The following is a 20,616-nucleotide window of genomic DNA, read 5'->3' as shown; positions in this document are numbered from 1 at the left end:
GGGAATCAGCAGATACACTAAACAAATCAAGGAAAAAATTGCATTGCAATGAATAAATTTTCCTGATGATCATTCTTGGGCGCTTGGAATATCTCATACACAAAAATATGACATTCCATTCAATTACAACTATTAAAACCAAAACCATTACAGTTTCATTTGTGCTGCAATTACATGCTGACATTTCCGCGATTTGGTTTTACCAGTAAATAATACTACAATAGCAACACATCTACAATTACAAGCCCGTTTAAAGGCCCTCAATGCTATATAGTATATCACCCGGGAGCAAAAATCACAAAAGGAATACTGCAAAAAAATTAAAACTCAACTATTTCCGGTGAAATATATCTACAAGGAATCCCACAAGACCAATAAATTACAATAAACATTCGTTTCAACCAAAATGAATCATCAGAATTCAGGCTTAAAGTTTATATCTTATCATATCAATTTGTCTCACGAAATGTCAACAACTGCGAACAAAAAAACCGATCACCAACAACACAAACTTAAGGTTAACATTTACCCCAATTGATCTATGCAATCGACTACACAAATTCCACAGCTTCGTCAGTCAATTCTTGAGTAGTGAATAACTCAAATGTTCTCAATAACTCAAACTGTTCTCCTTTGGTGTGGCAATTGGAACAATACTCTCATGATTCCTGTCGCATGATTGAGAAAAAGAGTCACGATACTGAAAAATTTACTTGATTGAGTGCTGCAAAATAATGAGACAAGGCTAAAAGGGATAATGGCATGATTGGTAAGCCCACATTTTGCTATTGGTCGTATATGAAGAGAGCTTTTATTTTTCACAAAATTAGAGAGCCAATCTTGCACAGAGTTAGGTAACATTCCTGAATCTGTCATTCCGGTCACGCAATTGCAATACAACCATTTTACAACCCCCGATTAAGAAATCTGAACAGATATTGGAGATCCATTTTACAATGAGAGAGATTGTTATTTCTTAGCGGCAACAAATCAATTCTCAAAATATCTAGAATAGAATCAAAAGAAAAAAACCAACCAACCAAACTTAGTAACATTTTGCAATCATCCTTTCGAAGTCACACGGTACCTAGATCAATTCGTTTAGAAGAAGCAGGAAGTTTATCTGGAAATCAAGTAAAAATCCATAATATATATTAACATTTTAATATACAAAATATTAATAGCTCTAGCAAATGGTCATAGAGCCATTGATCTTGGTGGAAGAAACAATCCAAAAAACAAAACAAAGCTAAGCATTATTAACAGAAGCATCGTAAAAACTAAAACGAAAAAAAGCTAGAAAATGAGATAACTGGTCACTTAAAAACAGTTTTACTAGGCATGGAAGATACACATTGACTAAGCAAAAAGTTGTCGCAAAATTGTAAGTAATCAATTGAAAGGTCAGAACATTTATGTAATCAAAGCAATCACAGCAGTGTTTGGATCAGCAGGAGAAACCGGCTGCAAACAAAAATATATTGATTTTGAAAAATTCAAGTCTAAGAAAAATGTTTGCAACCAGAAAATTGCAGCAATAGTCACTTATTTTTGATACTTACGTCTTCTAAGCAATTTAGTTTTCCGCAAAATATGCAAAACAAATCCGTAGGCTGCAAATTTGGCTCGAAATGCAAAGAACAGACAGGAAAAAAAATAATGAAAATTAGCATAAACTGATAAAAAGAATTTCAAAATTCCTGTGTTTATGACCTCCATCTCCTTGATCTGCGGCTACCATCCAGACTTCCACCAACATGTCAGCTTAAGGAAATTGTTCGACACTTCCAAGTCGAAAAGCAAGAAGAGTTAAAAAAAATCTTAAAATATTAAAGTTAATAAAATTATCCAGGGATTACTTTTGACAATTTCAAAAAGTAGTTTCTGCTCTAATTGAGGCTTTCCCAGCGACCTCGTGACCTATAAACCCATTAAATTTAGCTGCAGACTTCTATAGTAACCTAACTTTTTCTGGTATTTACCTGTTTATCCCGTATTGGGAAGCTCAATTCCTCGAAAAAAATGTATACATCCTAAAAGAAAAAGACTGAATCTTTTGAAAGTACGAAAACCGCAAAAGTAGCCGGTTGAGATGATAGCGGCTGTTAAAACCCAATTTATTAGGTATATAGCAAGTATTTGGGAGCCTTCTACGCAACAGCTCCCCTACATGAGTGACTTATACGTTAAACGCATCTCTAATTTACCAATGAGCACAAACTCAAAAGGCCGAACTTCAAATCTTCACAGTAAAACAAAAAACATAGCCGACAGATTGCGGGAAAAAAGCAGATGTTGACGCTCTTGATGCAAATCGCGATTAAAACAGAAAAAATTACAATTTGACCGAGTTTTTTTGTTTTTATTTTAGTGTCAAAAGTGGTTCAATTTGGCGTGTAGTTTCAGGTAGATTCTTAAACTATACTCAATGCACTTTCTAAAGTGAAAGTTATTAATCTTAATGCTAATGTCAGCTAGCAATTGCTCTAATGAAAGTTGCTAACCTAATGCAATTTCACTTAATGACAGGGCTTTATCGGTTTATCCAGGTTCTTTTGATTTTGCTCTCTTGATTTTGGCTGTGTTCACTACATTACGTAATTCAATGCAGTTGAAACAATGAGTGAGGTAAATCAGAAGTCAAGCGTAAAACCGTGACAAAACAAAATACGTGATCAAAAGGATTTAAAAACATAGCAGAACAAGACCTGAAGTACAATTCAAAAAAAATTTCACTTAGCAGAAAACTAGACCTAGAACGTAATATGATTGAATTGGGAAAAACATTTCTACAAAAATAAGATCGAAAAACAAAAAACATAGACCGAAGAATTCCAGAAACGTCTCGAAGGAGAAAATTGCCCATACTTGTGACTAAACAACTACGACAACAATTGTGAACCCGGAAGCTCCACAATTGCCATAAAAAAATTGAGGAAGAAAAGAAACGGCGTTCAAAAACCAAAAAGAAATTAAAAAACTAGAAAAACTTAATGACTTAATAGAACAAGTAAACATAAAGCCGAATAAAGTTCATTTGCAATTAGAGCACTGAAAAGCTCGCAAAACAATGGGCGAGTCATAATTGGCTAAGAAACTTGACTAAAGTTAAAAAAAAGAAAACTGCAAAAAAATAAGAAATGGTTTAAAATTTCTAATTTTTCTGTCAATTTTCCTAAGAAAAGAACGATTTGTACCAAGAGAACCTTAGCCAATTGGTATCTGAATATTCTTTTAGTAACAAGCTTCTTTCCAAATCCCACTTAGAGCATAAAAACAAAAAACAGGCAAAAAATCATTAAATGGGGTCCAAAATCAGAAAAACTGATCAAAAACATTCAAATTAGGATTAAAATCAAATAACTACTTGAAGCCTTGAATTGCTATAGAAACAAGACTAAAACTAATACAATATCATAATCAAACCTCATAACCATCAAAAGTTGCAAAAGACTGCTTTTAAAAGAGGCACGTGAACAAAAAAATTCGCTCCCTTTGAGAAAATTTTTTCACACATCACTTTCTCGATCTCTCAAAAATAGCGGTATGAACAAAAATCACTCTTTTCGCTCCGCTCTTCATTTTTATTCAGCACAAAAATCACTCCAAATTTTTTCACGCTTTTCATTTCCCGCTTCAAAAATCACTCCAATAAAATTGATTTAAAAAAATGGGCTTCTCCAATAGGCCTCTTCGAGTCGTAAAAAAGAATATCAATGCCAAAATGCCGCATGTGAACAGAAAACCACTAGCGAAAAAGCGAAGTTTTGTTCAGTTTTCTCGCTCCACTTTAAAATTAGAGCGAAAAAATTTTAGACGGCACAACTAGCTTTTCCGCTCCACTTATCCCCAATTTGACTTCTCCAAAATAACTACTCCAATTTGACTTCAAAAGTCATGAAAATGTGTGAACAGATCTTAAAAAAGACAGCGCCCCAATACAATTGAATTTCTTTGAATTATAAAAGACAGCGCCTCGATACAATTCAAATTCTTTGAATTGTAAAAAAGAGCGCCTAAGTAATAGCCGTTGATAGGCTGACGGCGGCTATTAATTAATACGAATTCAGAATGATTCAGCGATGTTTCGCTTTCTTATGTTTCACACTTTGATACAATTTTTATACCACTGCTGATTCGAAGGAATGTCCTTGTGATTGGTGAATCTGGTAAGTAAGAGTTTTGTTTTATGTCAAAAATCACGAGTGGCAAAAAACTTGGCAACGTTTTTCCCCATGTACGTTATGTACCCCCCAGTTAGAGCGCCTTCCATTACATATTAAATAATAAACTTACATAGTTTATTAGTTCACCATTTACAGAGTAAATCATTAAGTTAAAATTTGGCACGTACGTCTAGGGGTGCAAAAAATATGCACCCCACTAAGCTACACCAACGGAAAAGATTCCATAAGTTATGCTTATGCAAAGCATAAGATGAACACGGAAACCATGTGTCGGGATGCGGCAGTTTTGGTGAGCGTTATTAAAAAAAGATTGAAAATAATTTATTAGCTACATCTTAAATTCATAATACTCTCGGTGTAAATGTACAATCAGAATTAGGGATTAAGAGCGTGGTCTTAAAACATTGACCGCTTAAATCAAATCAAATATACAACATGGCATGTTGTGATGGGTTACAAAAATAGATCTCTCGTTAGTTAACTCAGATACGCAGGGAGGGAGATGGCTACAGGTCATTATACTGTTGAGTAAGGGACACAAAATGGCGACTAAATTATCAACGTAGCAACAGTCACAATTAAACAGCAACATCCTAATTGAAATGTAGACACCAACTTCAACAGATTATGAATGTTCGTTTCATTTTTTCAATTTCAGCAGCATTAGTATACGGAATAATTTATGGATCATCTATGCGAAGGAAAGCTATCGAATTTTGATCAACTTTTATTTTATTAGGATGGTTTCGGACAAAATCAATGGACGAAAAAGCAAAGTGGACAAATAGACAGCGCAAGCTGATCGAGCATTACACTTTTACTTGACCAGCGTTTGCAATAGACAAAAATTCTAGTTTGGCAAGAGCAGCAATTGTGTTTTATGCATGAAACGACCGTTTCAAAATGCAAATCTAGATCCAAAAAGCTTTTCGTCCAATTTTCGTCATCAATTCTCATCGTTTTTACACAAATTGAAAAAATTGATCAAAGATATAACAAACTATATACTCATTAAAATGTACTGAGAAAGGCTTTACATTCGATGATAAACAGTAGGGTTAAATAAATTTAGCATCAAAGCTCCGATCGGACAGTAATTGAAAATTTATTGTTCATGATACTTATCTACACAATGAGACAGACTATAAGCAAAAGTTTAAGCTGCAATATCAGTTATATTATCCTTTGGGGGCTTTGCTCAATTTACTTGGCGGTATTGAAGTTGCCGTGCATTTTGATTCTCTGCTTGTCCATATGGGATCATAACGTCACAATCACAAGGCCTTTAATGCTGAAATAGCTGACTCCAGTAGGGTGCATTCGGCCTAAATACATAACTTGGCTCTTCAACACTTCCTGTACAGACCTTTGTAAAAAATATTGAATTGAGTTTCAACAAGACGGCGCGTGCCAGTCTGCGTATTACATATAAATTCCAAACACAGTCCATAATAGGAAAAAACGCGAGTAAAATCGATGATCTTCTCAGAACTCATAAACACAAATTTTTGCACGTTCAAAATTTTTCGCGAGTTCCAGTCAACGTTCATTTATATAATTATATTTATTATGACAAGAGAAATGCAAAATTTTTTTGATTTTTGCTCAGAAGAACTTGGAATTGACTTTAATATTAGACTAAAAAGCAAGAACAATTCCTGCGTTCTTCGAAAATTTACAAAATGTTCATAAAATTATGAATAACTTAACATTGGATAAAAAACAGCAGAGGAAGCAGAGCAGAAAAATTTGCATTCAGATAACAAGTCTCCTTTTTCTTTTCTTTGCATCAGATGCTTAATGTCGGATATCGTAATTTTCTAGTAATATATATTTTCCAAACAAAGAATTTCCAAACGTGATTAAGGTCCAAAGGTCTCAAAATACCAGGACAGTTTTTTTGATAGCTGTGATGTCTTCTTAAAATGACTTCGACTAATCAACCATTTCTATAAAATGACCACAAACAACTTTCATCTTCCATAATGAGTCTTTCCGTTGTTATCTTCAAAAATTGAAATTTTAGTTTCGTATTTGAAAAAAACTGGTTTAATAAATAACATCTCTATATTCTCTTCTATACAGCTTTAAAACGACCGCGAGCGGTTGGCTTCGGCAGTTTAAAGAGGCTAGCTCTAGCTAATTGAAGGGGCGGTGGGAGTGGTGTCTTTGGCTGCACGTGGCCCTTACAGCCTGAAAGAGGTGCAGGTGTCGGGATTGGGGACGGGGGTGTGAAGTGTGGGGGTTAACCTCTAAGAACCGCCCTTCACGCCATAAGTATAAGTCTCCAAAACAGTTTCTGCTGTGAATTGCATACCTGCAAATTAGTGAGCTGAAGGCTCTAAGAGAACTTAATGCCCGCTAGGCACTACCTGTTTATCCCGTTTTTGAGGGCTCAAAGTCAAATAGGTCAGACAAAAAATCGCAATAAAAGACAAAGAGGACTTCGTTGGAGAGCAATTAATCAGCAACTAAACTGAACAGTTCTGCTGAAAATTTTTTCTGGAACCCTCTTATTGTTTCCGCTAAAAACTAGGAGTACTTATTGAGCAAAGATTGTAGCAACTAACTCAAACAGGAAAACAATTCGAGATCCAATAACGGAGCCTAGAGGAACAATTCCTGAAAGGAAAATGATAAAAAGCAAAAAAAACTGCTTCAAACATGACATGAATGAACATGTAAAATTTTGCTCACCCAGTGCGCCCTTTTCATACCAATTTTTTCTCTCTTTCTCAAAATGGGGCATAGACAGAAAACCACATTCTATCTTTTGTGCAGCATTACCTGTTTCAAATAAACAAACAAAATTATCGACCACAAAATATATCTAACAATACTATTCTTGAAGTTGTTGAAGAAACCAGAACAACAATACAATCGAAATTTTTGTGTTTGTTAATACTCCCAGCTCCCCATCGGCGCTCTTTATAAACTACATTCTTGCTCAAAAACAAAAATAACAAAGAAAATGATAGCTCCGATTAATTCAGCTATCACTACATCAGCTGCAAATTTACCAGTCTCTAGTAAAAATTCAAAATTTGTTTCAACTTAATCATTTTTTTTATTCAAAGCTGGTTCCAATTGAATCAAATTTGATTAAAACATAACCAACTAATATCGGGCTCATCGCTCTCAAACGACCGGCGAGGGGTTGGAAGTTAGGCTCGCATCAGGCAAATTTGAGGAGGGAGTGGGTGTTGGGGCAAGAATAGGGGTTGATTTTGAAATTCGAGTGCCCTGCGTTTTTTGTGCAGTACAAGTTTCAAACCGCGCTGCTGTAAATCTTTAATTGTCGAAAATTGTAATTTTCTAGTAATATATATTTTCCAAACAGTTAAGTATTTTGCGCTTTCATTATTAGTCTTTCCGTTGTCATCTTCAAAACTTGAAAATTAAGTTTCGTATTAAAAAAAAATTAGTTTCCTCTTAACCTCCCTTTGTTCTCTTCTATACAGCTTTAAAACGACCGCGAGCGGTTGGCTTCCGCAGTAGCTAGCCAAGGTTTAAAGAGGCTAGCCTTAGCTTATTTGAAGGGGCGTGAGGTGAGCGCAGCGGAGGGCAACGGTGGGAGGGGGGCCTTTGGCTGCACGTGGCCCTTACAGCCTGAAAGATTCGCAGGTATGGGGACTGGGGAGGGGCGTGTGAAGTGAGGGGGGATTTGGGGGGTCAACTTCTTTGAACCGCCCTTAACGCCATTAGTATAAGTCTCCTATACAGTTTCTGTGAATTGCATACTTGAAAAATAGTGAGGTGAAAGGCTCTAAGAGAACTTAATGCCCGCTGGACACTATCTGTTTTTCCCGTTTTTAGGACCAAAAGTCAAATAGGTCAACGGGACTTCGTTTGAGAGCAATTAATCAACATCTAAACTGAACAATTCTGCTAAAATTTTCTATTGGCACCCTCCACTGTTTTCGCAAAAAACCAGGCTTACTTATTATCAAGCAAAGCTTGTAACAATTAACTCAAAACAAGAAAAGTTTGAGATCCAACAACGGAGCCTAGAGGAACAATTTCGGTAAAGAAAATAGGATGAAAAGCGAAAAAAAACTGCTTCAAAGATGACGCGAATGATCACGTAAAATTTCGCTCACCCAGCGAGCCTTTTTCATACCAAATTTTTCTCGCTTTCTCAAAGCGCGGCATGGACAGAAAACCACATTCTATCTTCAGTGCATCATTATCTGTTTCAAATAAGCTCGAACAAAACTATCTATCAGATAAATTATTTCCAATAATATCATTCTTGAAGTCGTTGAAGAAACCCGAGCACCAGAACAATCCAAGTTTTTATATTTGTTCAAAATCCAATCACCCCCCCCCCCCCCCCGCATCCTAAAATTCACATTTTTTCTCAAAGCATAGCCAATAATAGCTCCGTTCAATTCAGCCATCACTACATCAGCTTCAAATTTTCCCGTATCTAGTAAAAATTCAAACATTGTTTCACCTATTTAATTTTTTTATTCAAAGCTGGTTCCTATTTAATCAAATTTGATTGAAACACAAGCAATTAATATCGGGCAAATCTCTCTAAAACGACCCGCGAGAGGTTGGAAGATGGGCTCGCATCATGGGAATTTGAAGAGGGAGTGGGTGTTGGGGCGAGAATGGGGGTTGGTTTTTGAAATGCGTGTGCCCTGCGTTTTTTGTGCAGTAAAGATTTCAACCAATCAGAAGTCAAGCTTTATTTCGTATCTCCATAATCTACCTTCTTTGACTAACCTTGGAATGTTTAACCATTAACTCGCTGTACTCAACCAGGTATTTGCCAAAAGCTGTAACTTTGCGCTGCTGTACATCTTTCAGTTCTGAAAAAGAAATCAGTCTATTAGAGCACCGAACTCTAATTTTCATTACAAACATTTTTCTATAAATTCCATTACAGTATATACAAAAGTGCCCACAAAAAAGCTATCAAAATAAATTTACCATAAATGCTAGCAGCTTACATATATCAGCTAATTGAGGCATAGAAAAAACGAGCACAATAAAATTGATTAACTTGATTATAAATCAATTATAATAGTATGAACTTATCGTAACAGCTGATTTTACCGGTTGAGCTTTAAAAAAACTTTCATTCTGACAGGAAATGTGTTGCTGATTTATCAAAATTATGATTTTATTGATTATACTCAGCAGTTAATAATGTAAACTTGCCTGATCTTCCAAGCTCTGTGATTTTCTCGTACTTTTCACAAGCAGCTTCTTGTTGCGCCTCCAACTATAACAAAAAATGTTTAATGTTTACAAAATCCAGATAAACCAATGCCGATTCCTGTTTGTGGAGGTGCAGCTGAAAACAAAACTGAATTATCAACTTTAAAAAAGCTATGAGACAGGACCGAATGAAACTATTAGAATTTTGCAACAATTTAGCAACTAAACTCCAGTGTCATTTTTACTTTATCCGATTAGCTCAAAATTATTTCAAATTGCATGTTCTTAAGGAAAACGTGAGCTTTCAAAGCCTGGTACATTTATAAGTTCTGTACATTTTGTACCTTTGAGCAGACAATATGTACAGAAATTGGAAACAGAAAATAAACTTTATATCATAGAATAGGGATCTAATCTTCGCCAAGAATTCGCGAGTTACAAGAAGAACTCTCCAACGCTAACATCGCAATTGCATAAACCATAGAGAACTAATTAGGATTTATAATAAAATTAAAAAGAACTAAAAAAATTATAATACTTCGAAGAATAAGTCTCACAACTATTTCTTTTTGCTTCAATGGTTCTTTTACTGCCAACTCCAAAAATAACCGACTAACGTCGAAAGCTTGCTCTCGAACGCCTCCTGCTTCAGTCGGGGGGAGGGGGGAAGCTAAATTCACTATAGAGGGCTTCATATGACGTCGAGGTTATCATCCACCACTACATATTTATACAATAGTGGTTTACAATAACATATAGGGGCAAACTTTGACACTTGGTAAATTTTATTGATCTGAAGTCTTAACTTCAAAATTTTCCGCGAAAATTTAAAATCGAATTCAGACAGACAAAAAGTTTTTAATTGGGAGATGTAATGTTTTTCTATGCTTAGAATCACGAACTTTTTTCCATCCTTTGCGGTTCACATAAGAACTGGTAAAAACAAATAAAAAACAAAGAATTCTATTTCTGAGGCGATACTATCACAAACAGCTATCAATATTGCATTTAAAATTAAATGGAGAGCTTTAAGCTGTAGCACTTTGGTTGAATTTCGGAAGTTTTCAAAAAAGATTGCATAAAAATGTTTTTAGTTAAACCGACAAACTTTTCGCTTTCGATTAAAGCAAACGCAATATAAGTAGTAGCAGTAAAGCAAAATCGCACAAAGAACTTTGTTAGTTTTCTTATCAAATCAGACGTCTTCTCAACTGCTTGAGCTTTGAACACTTTAAAGAGACTTGTAAAGCTCTTCGAGAGCTTGTCAGCAACTTAATGCCCTCCCCACTTTACCTAATTATCCCGCCTTATACCGAAAAATGAAAAACCCTAACACGGAATATCGATCAAGCGAAAAATCAAATGAAAGGCCACATGACCATTATTGCTATAAACGTCTTTTGAAAGCAATTAACAATAGTTAGCTTAAACAAACAAAACTTAACAGTAGTGCCAACTGCTTGCGTTACCGCGATGATGAACGCCCGATTTTTACATTAAATCCGACAGTGCATATCATAGCCGTGAACAGCGGCCCGTTACCGCGCTCAGCGTGAACAGCGGCCCGTTACCGCGCTTAGCGTGAACAGCGGCCCATTTATATTACAAACATTAACTTACTAACGTCGGAAAAATGTCTCTTGAATAACAAGTGGGGCGTAAATTTTTCTTTATGGATGCAAAAACATCAGACAAAGGTAGGTTTTGAAACCGGACCTCCTGAGTCCGCTTCCTTCACCTCGACAGAGGCATTAACCACTCGGCCATCAGGGCCTTGTCATCGTATCTCCAACAATCGGTTCAACAAACTTTATTTCGGGGTGAGAGCAATTGAAATCCGTTAAAATCAAGACGTTCGTGAAAAAATCACTTGTGAACTCAAAGATTATTCTAGAAAAACGCAAAAAATGTCAAGCGAAAAATCTGCTAGAAAAACGACGCACGTTTACAATAACTGCTGCTCATTCGAGAGCAATTAATAACAATGCAGAGAGGGTCGGTAGACTATTAAAGTCAACCGGCACATTGTCGGAAAATAGCCTCCGTTGATTCCCATAACACTCATTGGTATTGAACGAACAGAAAAACAATGATGAAATTGATTGTTGTTGAAAAAACAATTTTTAAGTGCAATCTATTTTGATAGGATTTCGCAGTTATGCATACCCCTGCTTCTTAATGAGAGGATGCAGGGACTAATATCAAAGCCAAAACGCATTAGACATGTTAACTAAGACCAATAAGAACAAAGTTCAATTAATAGACATCTAAATTTAGGCTTTAAGGGTTTATCCCGTTTGTTTTTTGATTTCGTTTTTCGATGCTGATTTTCATCATTTTAGATTACTTTGATGAGCCACTGCTGTTTATAAGCACTTTGAGAAGAATGAGCAAATAAAACTAGCCTAGAGAAGCTAAACAGATTTCACGCAAAATTTCGAAGTATAAAAACTTAGCAGGACAAGTCCTGAAATACAATTCAAAGAATTGAATGAAAAACTTAAAAGTACTCTACTTGACCAGAAGATCAATTGAACAAAGTCAGCCAAAACACAAGCAAAATCATCTCAAAAATTGAGAAACTAAAACAATCAAACAGACTAAACAAAAATACACTCATTACTAAAGCTCTTGAAGCTTTTTTCCCTTCGGCAAAATTTCATCCCTTTAAAAATATATGCTTCAAAAATATGTTCAAGACCATTTTTTGGTTTTGAAATCGGTCCAGTATTATATTTGCATGACCTGAAAAAATTCATTGGCCCTTGAAGATCGATTAACTCAAAAATGACCGAAAAATATAAAAAAAGGAAATCAATTGCAAAATTTAATAAAATTTTGCTGAGAATTGTGATATTAATATCTTCAGAATCACTTCTGTGTCTCTTTTTGTGCAGTAAAGATTTCAACCAATCAGAAGTCAAGCTTTATTTCGTATCTCCATAATCTACCTTCTTTGACTAACCTTGGAATGTTTAACCATTAACTCGCTGTACTCAACCAGGTATTTGCCAAAAGCTGTAACTTTGCGCTGCTGTACATCTTTCAGTTCTGAAAAAGAAATCAGTCTATTAGAGCACCGAACTCTAATTTTCATTACAAACATTTTTCTATAAATTCCATTACAGTATATACAAAAGTGCCCACAAAAAAGCTATCAAAATAAATTTACCATAAATGCTAGCAGCTTACATATATCAGCTAATTGAGGCATAGAAAAAACGAGCACAATAAAATTGATTAACTTGATTATAAATCAATTATAATAGTATGAACTTATCGTAACAGCTGATTTTACCTGTTGAGCTTTAAAAAAACTTTCATTCTGACAGGAAATGTGTTGCTGATTTATCAAAATTATGATTTTATTGATTATACTCAGCAGTTAATAATGTAAACTTGCCTGATCTTCCAAGCTCTGTGATTTTCTCGTACTTTTCACAAGCAGCTTCTTGTTGCGCCTCCAACTATAACAAAAAATGTTTAATGTTTACAAAATCCAGATAAACGAATGCCGATTCCTGTTTGTGGAGGTGCAGCTGAAAACAAAACTGAATTATCAACTTTAAAAAAGCTATGAGACAGGACCGAATGAAACTATTAGAATTTTGCAACAATTTAGCAACTAAACTCCAGTGTCATTTTTACTTTATCCGATTAGCTCAAAATTATTTCAAATTGCATGTTCTTAAGGAAAACGTGAGCTTTCAAAGCCTGGTACATTTATAAGTTCTGTACATTTTGTACCTTTGAGCAGACAATATGTACAGAAATTGGAAACAGAAAATAAACTTTATATCATAGAATAGGGATCTAATCTTCGCCAAGAATTCGCGAGTTACAAGAAGAACTCTCCAACGCTAACATCGCAATTGCATAAACCATAGAGAACTAATTAGGATTTATAATAAAATTAAAAAGAACTAAAAAAATTATAATACTTCGAAGAATAAGTCTCACAACTATTTCTTTTTGCTTCAATGGTTCTTTTACTGCCAACTCCAAAAATAACCGACTAACGTCGAAAGCTTGCTCTCGAACGCCTCCTGCTTCAGTCGGGGGGAGGGGGGAAGCTAAATTCACTATAGAGGGCTTCATATGACGTCGAGGTTATCATCCACCACTACATATTTATACAATAGTGGTTTACAATAACATATAGGGGCAAACTTTGACACTTGGTAAATTTTATTGATCTGAAGTCTTAACTTCAAAATTTTCCGCGAAAATTTAAAATCGAATTCAGACAGACAAAAAGTTTTTAATTGGGAGATGTAATGTTTTTCTATGCTTAGAATCACGAACTTTTTTCCATCCTTTGCGGTTCACATAAGAACTGGTAAAAACAAATAAAAAACAAAGAATTCTATTTCTGAGGCGATACTATCACAAACAGCTATCAATATTGCATTTAAAATGGAGAGCTTTAAGCTGTAGCACTTTGGTTGAATTTCGGAAGTTTTCAAAAAAGATTGCATAAAAATGTTTTTAGTTAAACCGACAAACTTTTCGCTTTCGATTAAAGCAAACGCAATATAAGTAGTAGCAGTAAAGCAAAATCGCACAAAGAACTTTGTTAGTTTTCTTATCAAATCAGACGTCTTCTCAACTGCTTGAGCTTTGAACACTTTAAAGAGACTTGTAAAGCTCTTCGAGAGCTTGTCAGCAACTTAATGCCCTCCCCACTTTACCTAATTATCCCGCCTTATACCGAAAAATGAAAAACCCTAACACGGAATATCGATCAAGCGAAAAATCAAATGAAAGGCCACATGACCATTATTGCTATAAACGTCTTTTGAAAGCAATTAACAATAGTTAGCTTAAACAAACAAAACTTAACAGTAGTGCCAACTGCTTGCGTTACCGCGATGATGAACGCCCGATTTTTACATTAAATCCGACAGTGCATATCATAGCCGTGAACAGCGGCCCGTTACCGCGCTCAGCGTGAACAGCGGCCCGTTACCGCGCTTAGCGTGAACAGCGGCCCATTTATATTACAAACATTAACTTACTAACGTCGGAAAAATGTCTCTTGAATAACAAGTGGGGCGTAAATTTTTCTTTATGGATGCAAAAACATCAGACAAAGGTAGGTTTTGAAACCGGACCTCCTGAGTCCGCTTCCTTCACCTCAACAGAGGCATTAACCACTCGGCCATCAGGGCCTTGTCATCGTATCTCCAACAATCGGTTCAACAAACTTTATTTCGGGGTGAGAGCAATTGAAATCCGTTAAAATCAAGACGTTCGTGAAAAAATCACTTGTGAACTCAAAGATTATTCTAGAAAAACGCAAAAAATGTCAAGCGAAAAATCTGCTAGAAAAACGACGCACGTTTACAATAACTGCTGCTCATTCGAGAGCAATTAATAACAATGCAGAGAGGGTCGGTAGACTATTAAAGTCAACCGGCACATTGTCGGAAAATAGCCTCCGTTGATTCCCATAACACTCATTGGTATTGAACGAACAGAAAAACAATGATGAAATTGATTGTTGTTGAAAAAACAATATTTAAGTGCAATCTATTTTGATAGGATTTCGCAGTTATGCATACCCCTGCTTCTTAATGAGAGGATGCAGGGACTAATATCAAAGCCAAAACGCATTAGACATGTTAACTAAGACCAATAAAAACAAAGTTCAAGTAATAGACATCTAAATTTAGGCTTTAAGGGTTTATCCCGTTTGTTTTTTGATTTCGTTTTTCGATGCTGATTTTCATCATTTTAGATTACTTTGATGAGCCACTGCTGTTTATAAGCACTTTGAGAAGAATGAGCAAATAAAACTAGCCTAGAGAAGCTAAACAGATTTCACGCAAAATTTCGAAGTATAAAAACTTAGCAGGACAAGTCCTGAAATACAATTCAAAGAATTGAATGAAAAACTTAAAAGTACTCTACTTGACCAGAAGATCAATTGAACAAAGTCAGCCAAAACACAAGCAAAATCATCTCAAAAATTGAGAAACTAAAACAATCAAACAGACTAAACAAAAATACACTCATTACTAAAGCTCTTGAAGCTTTTTTCCCTTAGGCAAAATTTCATCCCTTTAAAAATATATGCTTCAGAAATATGTTCAAGACCATTTTTTGTTTTTGAAATCGGTCCAGTATTATATTTGCATGACCTGAAAAAATTCATTGGCCCTTGAAGATCGATTAACTCAAAAATGACCGAAAAATATAAAAAAAGGAAATCAATTGCAAAATTTAATAAAATTTTGCTGAGAATTGTGATATTAATATCTTCAGAATCACTTCTGTGTCTCTGGAGGCTATCCATTAACCAGATTCCAAGCATTAAAAAAGTCATTGGCTCAAAGATCGATAGGCAATAATTTTTAGAAAAATATCAAATTTCGTTCTATTAAAATGTTGAAAACCGTTCAATAGCCCCCTAGCAGCTATCCAACAACATATTATCAAACCCTGGATGAGGTTAGCTGGCTAATGAGGCAAAAAAACCTGAATATAAGACAAATGTTTTGAAAAAATTGAAAAAAATTGCAAAGTTTATCAAAAAAATTTCTAATATTCGAAAAGCTAAATTGTTGATAACAAATCCATTGCAAAAAACAACCATACAGTAACTTTTATCAGACCGTGGAATAGGTTTTCTGGCACTTGAGAATGGACAAATATCAAAAATTGACAAAAACTTTAAGAAACCTTGTAAAAAATTGCAAATTTTATATAAAAAAGACAAATTTCGAGACATTAAAATGTTGAAAAAAATCCATTATTAATAGAAACCTTTCAGTGCTGTATTGACAAACCACAAAGGATATTTCCTGGCCCCTGAAGCTGGAAAAACTCAAAAGATCACAAAAATTTTCAAAAAACTTAAAAAAAATTGCAAAAATTAGAATCATTTTGCATAATTGTATTTATAGCACCCAAACATATAGCTCGTAAAATGGTGAAAACAAGTTACTTTGTCTCGCAAAAGGCGTTCATCATTTTTCGAAAAATTCAACGTAAGACTACAACGAAAAAAATTGAAAAAAGAAATCACAAAAAAACATGAAAAATTCATTATTTTGAGCCCAAAAACTCCTAAAAATGATCTTTAAACCTTTATTAGGGCCATCCCAGCAGCTACACCACTCTAAGCACTTGAAGGACTACTGAAGCTCACTTTGGGCCTCTAATGAAACTTAATGCCCGCTGGGCTTTACCTGTTTATACCGTTTTGAAAGATCAAAGTCATTGAAAAATGTATGAACACATCTTTAAAAAAACAGCGCCCCAATACAATTCAAATTCTTTGAATTGTAATAATTGTCAGAACTCTAAGTATTTACCTTGACGGCCAAATTTCATCAATTTAAAGATACCCATTAACGCACGGATAAGCCTTTAATGGCAATTATTGGCCACCAAAGATAGAAAAGCGCGATGGAATATGACAAAAAATTTCTAAAACGTTTAATATTGCAAACATTTTTTCCCTCTGAAATCTTTCAGTAACCCAACTGCAAGACTTAAAAAAAAGCAGCACTGCCCCGTAAAAATATATGAACAAAGAAAAAATTCAAAAATTAAGAATAATTGCAAATTTTAATGGAATGTTGCTAAAAATTGTGGTATTAGTTTCTTCAGAATCTTTTGATTGTCTGCATAGGTTATCCAGCATCCAAATTTCAAGCCTTAAAGTTTCCCTGACCGATAAAGATCGGTGAAATCGGAATATGATAATACAGATCACAATAATGCAGGAATTCGAGAACTTATAACGTAGAAAACCATTCCATTGCCCTCAGCAACTATGCAGTAAACTATTATCAAACCTCAGAGCAAGTCTGTTGGCCCATAGGGCTGGACAAATTCAGAAAATAATAACTTTAAAAAAAATTGCAAGTTTTAAATCGTAAAACTCTTCAAATTTAAATGTTAAAAACCATTAAAATGATAAAAAATTGCCACCATTAACTATTCAGTAACCTACTGCGAAATCCTAGAGGAGGTTCCCTGGCTCCTGAGGCTCGAAAAGCAAAAAAAATGGCAATTATTTTCAAAAAACTTTGGCATCATTTTGCAGGTTTATTTTTTCAGTACCAACACATATAGCTCATAAAAATGTCCTAAAACGTAATTAAGACTCGCAGAAGACCTTCATCGGTTCTTCCAAACGTCAATTGAAGACTACTCAAATAAAAACGACAAAAAACGTGAAAAAGTGAACCATAACCTTTTAACTCCTAAAAAAAATTTTTAACCTCAAATTAAGGCCTTCACAGCAGCTTCAGCACTCTAAAAACTTGGAGGAATATCGAAGCCAGCTGAGGTCCTCTATTTTAATTTAATGCCCGCTGAGCTTTACCTGTTTATTCCGTTTTAAATGCTCAAAGTCATTGAAAAAGGTGTGAAATCATATTACAAAAAAGACAGAGCACCAATACAATCCAAATTCTTAGGCTCATAAATTAAAAAATAGGAGCGCAAAAATAACCTGCTGAGAAGACGAGTGCAAAATATACAATAAAACTCGTGAAAAACCTATTGTATTAAACGGCAGAACTGTAGAGCAAATATTCTATGGAACCCAATCAAGCCAAAATCACTAATAATCCGGAAGTTGATTTATGTCGAAGGCCGTGTTTTGTACGAACTTCATGAAAAAACTGAAACCTTTAATATGTACCAGTATGAAAGGATTTCAAAACATAGCCGGTAGATAGCCCGCAATAGCCGCGATAGACGCATGTGTCCTTCCACGGAATTGAAACAACTAAAGAAATAAACTAGACAGATTGACCACCAGTCTTTTCATAGACCACTAGACTTTTTGGGTTAGATTCTGACTTTCATTTTTATGAGACATATGCTCTATAAGGAAAAAACCCTAAAAACTTATCCAAAATTAATATTCAAAATGAAAAACTAAAACTCTAATACTCAAGAATTACGGCATATACGTGCGCACTACTTAGATGCACACTATTGATTTTTAGGTGGTAATGTTCATAAAATTTAAAGTTAATTAAGTGAGTTCAGAAGTCATTTTTTGCGTGAGGAAAGTCACGCAATTGACCTGAAAGCAGAACAAATAACGTCACACAAATTTTAACTGCAAAGCAGTTGAAGTCACTGAAATTTAGCAGTCAATGGTCGCAAGAATCATCGATGGCGACGATGAATTAAAAAACATAGCAGGACAAACCTGACGTACAACTCGAAAAAATTTCATTGACTAAAAAAACTAGACTTAGAACGGACTATGAGTGGGAACGGATCATTTCCAAAAAAATCAGATCAAAAAATTAAAAACAACCAACTAACGTCGGGCGAATTGCTCTCAAAAGAGCGGCGAGCGGTTTGCTGCGTCAGTCGCTAGCCACGGTTTAGTGAAACCAGCCTTACCTTGATTCGACTATGCAACTTTTAGTTTTCTAGCCATGTTAGTAAATAAATCAGAAAAACTCAAACTTTGAAAAATGGTAGTTCACTACCATTTTTGTCTCTGGATTTCTGTCAAGTAACCCATCTGCAAGACCCAAAAAGTTTTGTTGGCCAGTAATGATCGTTAAACTCAAAAACTGACAAAAATATTCGAAAATTTCGAGAACAATCGCTATTTGTAAAATGTCGCTAAGATTCAAGATATTAAAATCTTCAAAACAATTTCATTGCCTCAAGAGACTTCCCAGTATCCCTGTTTCAAGCAAGAAATTTTCACTGGCTCAAAGATCCATGAACTTGGAGCATGAGAATTTTCCCAAAATTTAAATTTTATCCACAAAAATAATTAAACTGAAGTAATAAAAAATATTGATCACCATTCTTATAAACTTGGAACATGATAAACTTTAAAAAATGAAAATTTTTATTTTATCAAAAAATGCATTCAATTAACTATGCAGCAGCCTATTATCAAAACTTGGAGGAGGTTCCTAGGACCATGTTGCCGGAAAAAAATCAAAGCTTCAATAAACTTGAAAAAATTGCAAACATTTTTAAATGCTTCAATTCTTGATACCAAAATTATGAAAAACTTTCAATTACATTTTGAAACTATGAAATAACATATAATCAAACCCTAGAGGACGTTCCTTGTCTCTTGAGGCTGGAGAAACCTAAATGATAAAAAAAATTGATGATGAAAAAAAAATTGAAATTGGACGCTTTATCAGTTAAAATTTGTGATATTAAAAATTAGAGCTAATTCATGGCCGATAAATTTTTTTTAGTAACTTATTATCAAACACTTACGGACGTTTTCTGACCCCTGAGGCAGAAAAAAACCTGAATAACGACAAACGTCAAAAATATTGAGAAAAAAATTTGCAAGTTTTGTCAAAAAATGCTGAAATTCGCAATGTTTAAATGTTGAAACCATTCAATTACCATTAGAAACTATGCAGTAACCTATTACGAAACCTTAGAGTAGGTTCCTTGAGACCTAGGGCTGATAAAACTCGAAAAAACACCAAAATTTTTAAAAAGCTTGAAAAAAATGTGAAAATTAGTATAAAATGGTGTATTTAGCGAGCGGTTGTTCGCCAGTAACTAGACAGGGGGAGGAGGGTGCACCTCGGGGCTGATGTGGGGCAACAGTGGGTTGGGGGCAATTAGCGCAGTGGGGGGGGTGGGACAATAGTGGGGGGGAGGGGGTCAACAGTGGGGGTGTCTTCCTAATATGACGCTCTTTTCTGACCTTATTGTCAACCTTCACGTGGTTAAAAACGCATGAAACCACCTATACTACTCAGTGTGGGTTCGTACAAGTTAAGATTAAAATAATTTAGCTTTATACCACAAGGTCTTGGTAAAACATTTTTAATCTGCTCATCGGTTCTGAGAATACGCAAAATCAAATTGTTTTTTTTTGGTCGGTGAAAATCGATTATACTCAATAAGGGTTAAACGTAATCGTTTCCTAAACCACAAAAACTACTATCAATGGAGAGTGTGGAGAAAAATAATAGCCTCTGAAGTCAACCGGACGTATTCATTTAATAAGAGATAATTGTAATTACACTTTGCTTTGCTGGTCAAATAGCGCTTCACTAATTGTCGTGAGGCAAATCAAGTCACACTCAAAAAGGACTAATTTGCATTCATTTCTAAAGATGACACTACCTACGTAAAAACCGTTAGAGCTTTGAATCAGAGCTGTAAGTGCGATGTGTCTTCCTACAAAAGATCCGAAGTTTAAATCTCAAATTGTCATCACGACCTCAAAATTTGCCGACCAACGCAACTACTGTTGTCGAGGAACACCCAAAAGTCGCTCAATTTTCAC

General features: G+C 34.9%; 2 protein-coding genes across 2 annotated transcripts in view; both read right to left on the bottom strand.

The window, feature by feature from the left end:
• Positions 1-20,334, bottom strand: part of LOC142336073 (uncharacterized) — a 482,576-nt gene extending 462,242 nt beyond the window's left edge. The window contains exon 1 of the mRNA XM_075384584.1: positions 20,325-20,334. The gene's annotated coding sequence lies outside the window, so the exon portion shown is untranslated. The remainder of the gene's footprint in view (positions 1-20,324) is intronic.
• LOC142336074 (sorting nexin-6-like) overlaps positions 12,300-20,616 on the bottom strand; it is a 184,235-nt gene continuing 175,918 nt past the window's right edge. Inside the window, exons 10-11 of the mRNA XM_075384585.1 lie at positions 12,760-12,823; positions 12,300-12,407 (exon numbers count right to left, since the gene is read on the bottom strand). Coding sequence (XP_075240700.1) covers positions 12,304-12,407; positions 12,760-12,823 — 168 coding nt within the window. The 3' untranslated portion in view covers positions 12,300-12,303. The remainder of the gene's footprint in view (positions 12,408-12,759; positions 12,824-20,616) is intronic.

Source organism: Convolutriloba macropyga, chromosome 3 (genome assembly GCF_964194025.1).
Source record: "Convolutriloba macropyga chromosome 3, txConMacr16.3, whole genome shotgun sequence".
In the NCBI taxonomy this organism is placed as follows: Eukaryota; Metazoa; Xenacoelomorpha; order Acoela; family Convolutidae; genus Convolutriloba; species Convolutriloba macropyga.
The sequence above is the reverse complement of the archived record's forward strand: the minus strand, read 5'-3'. Positions and strand labels throughout refer to the sequence as shown.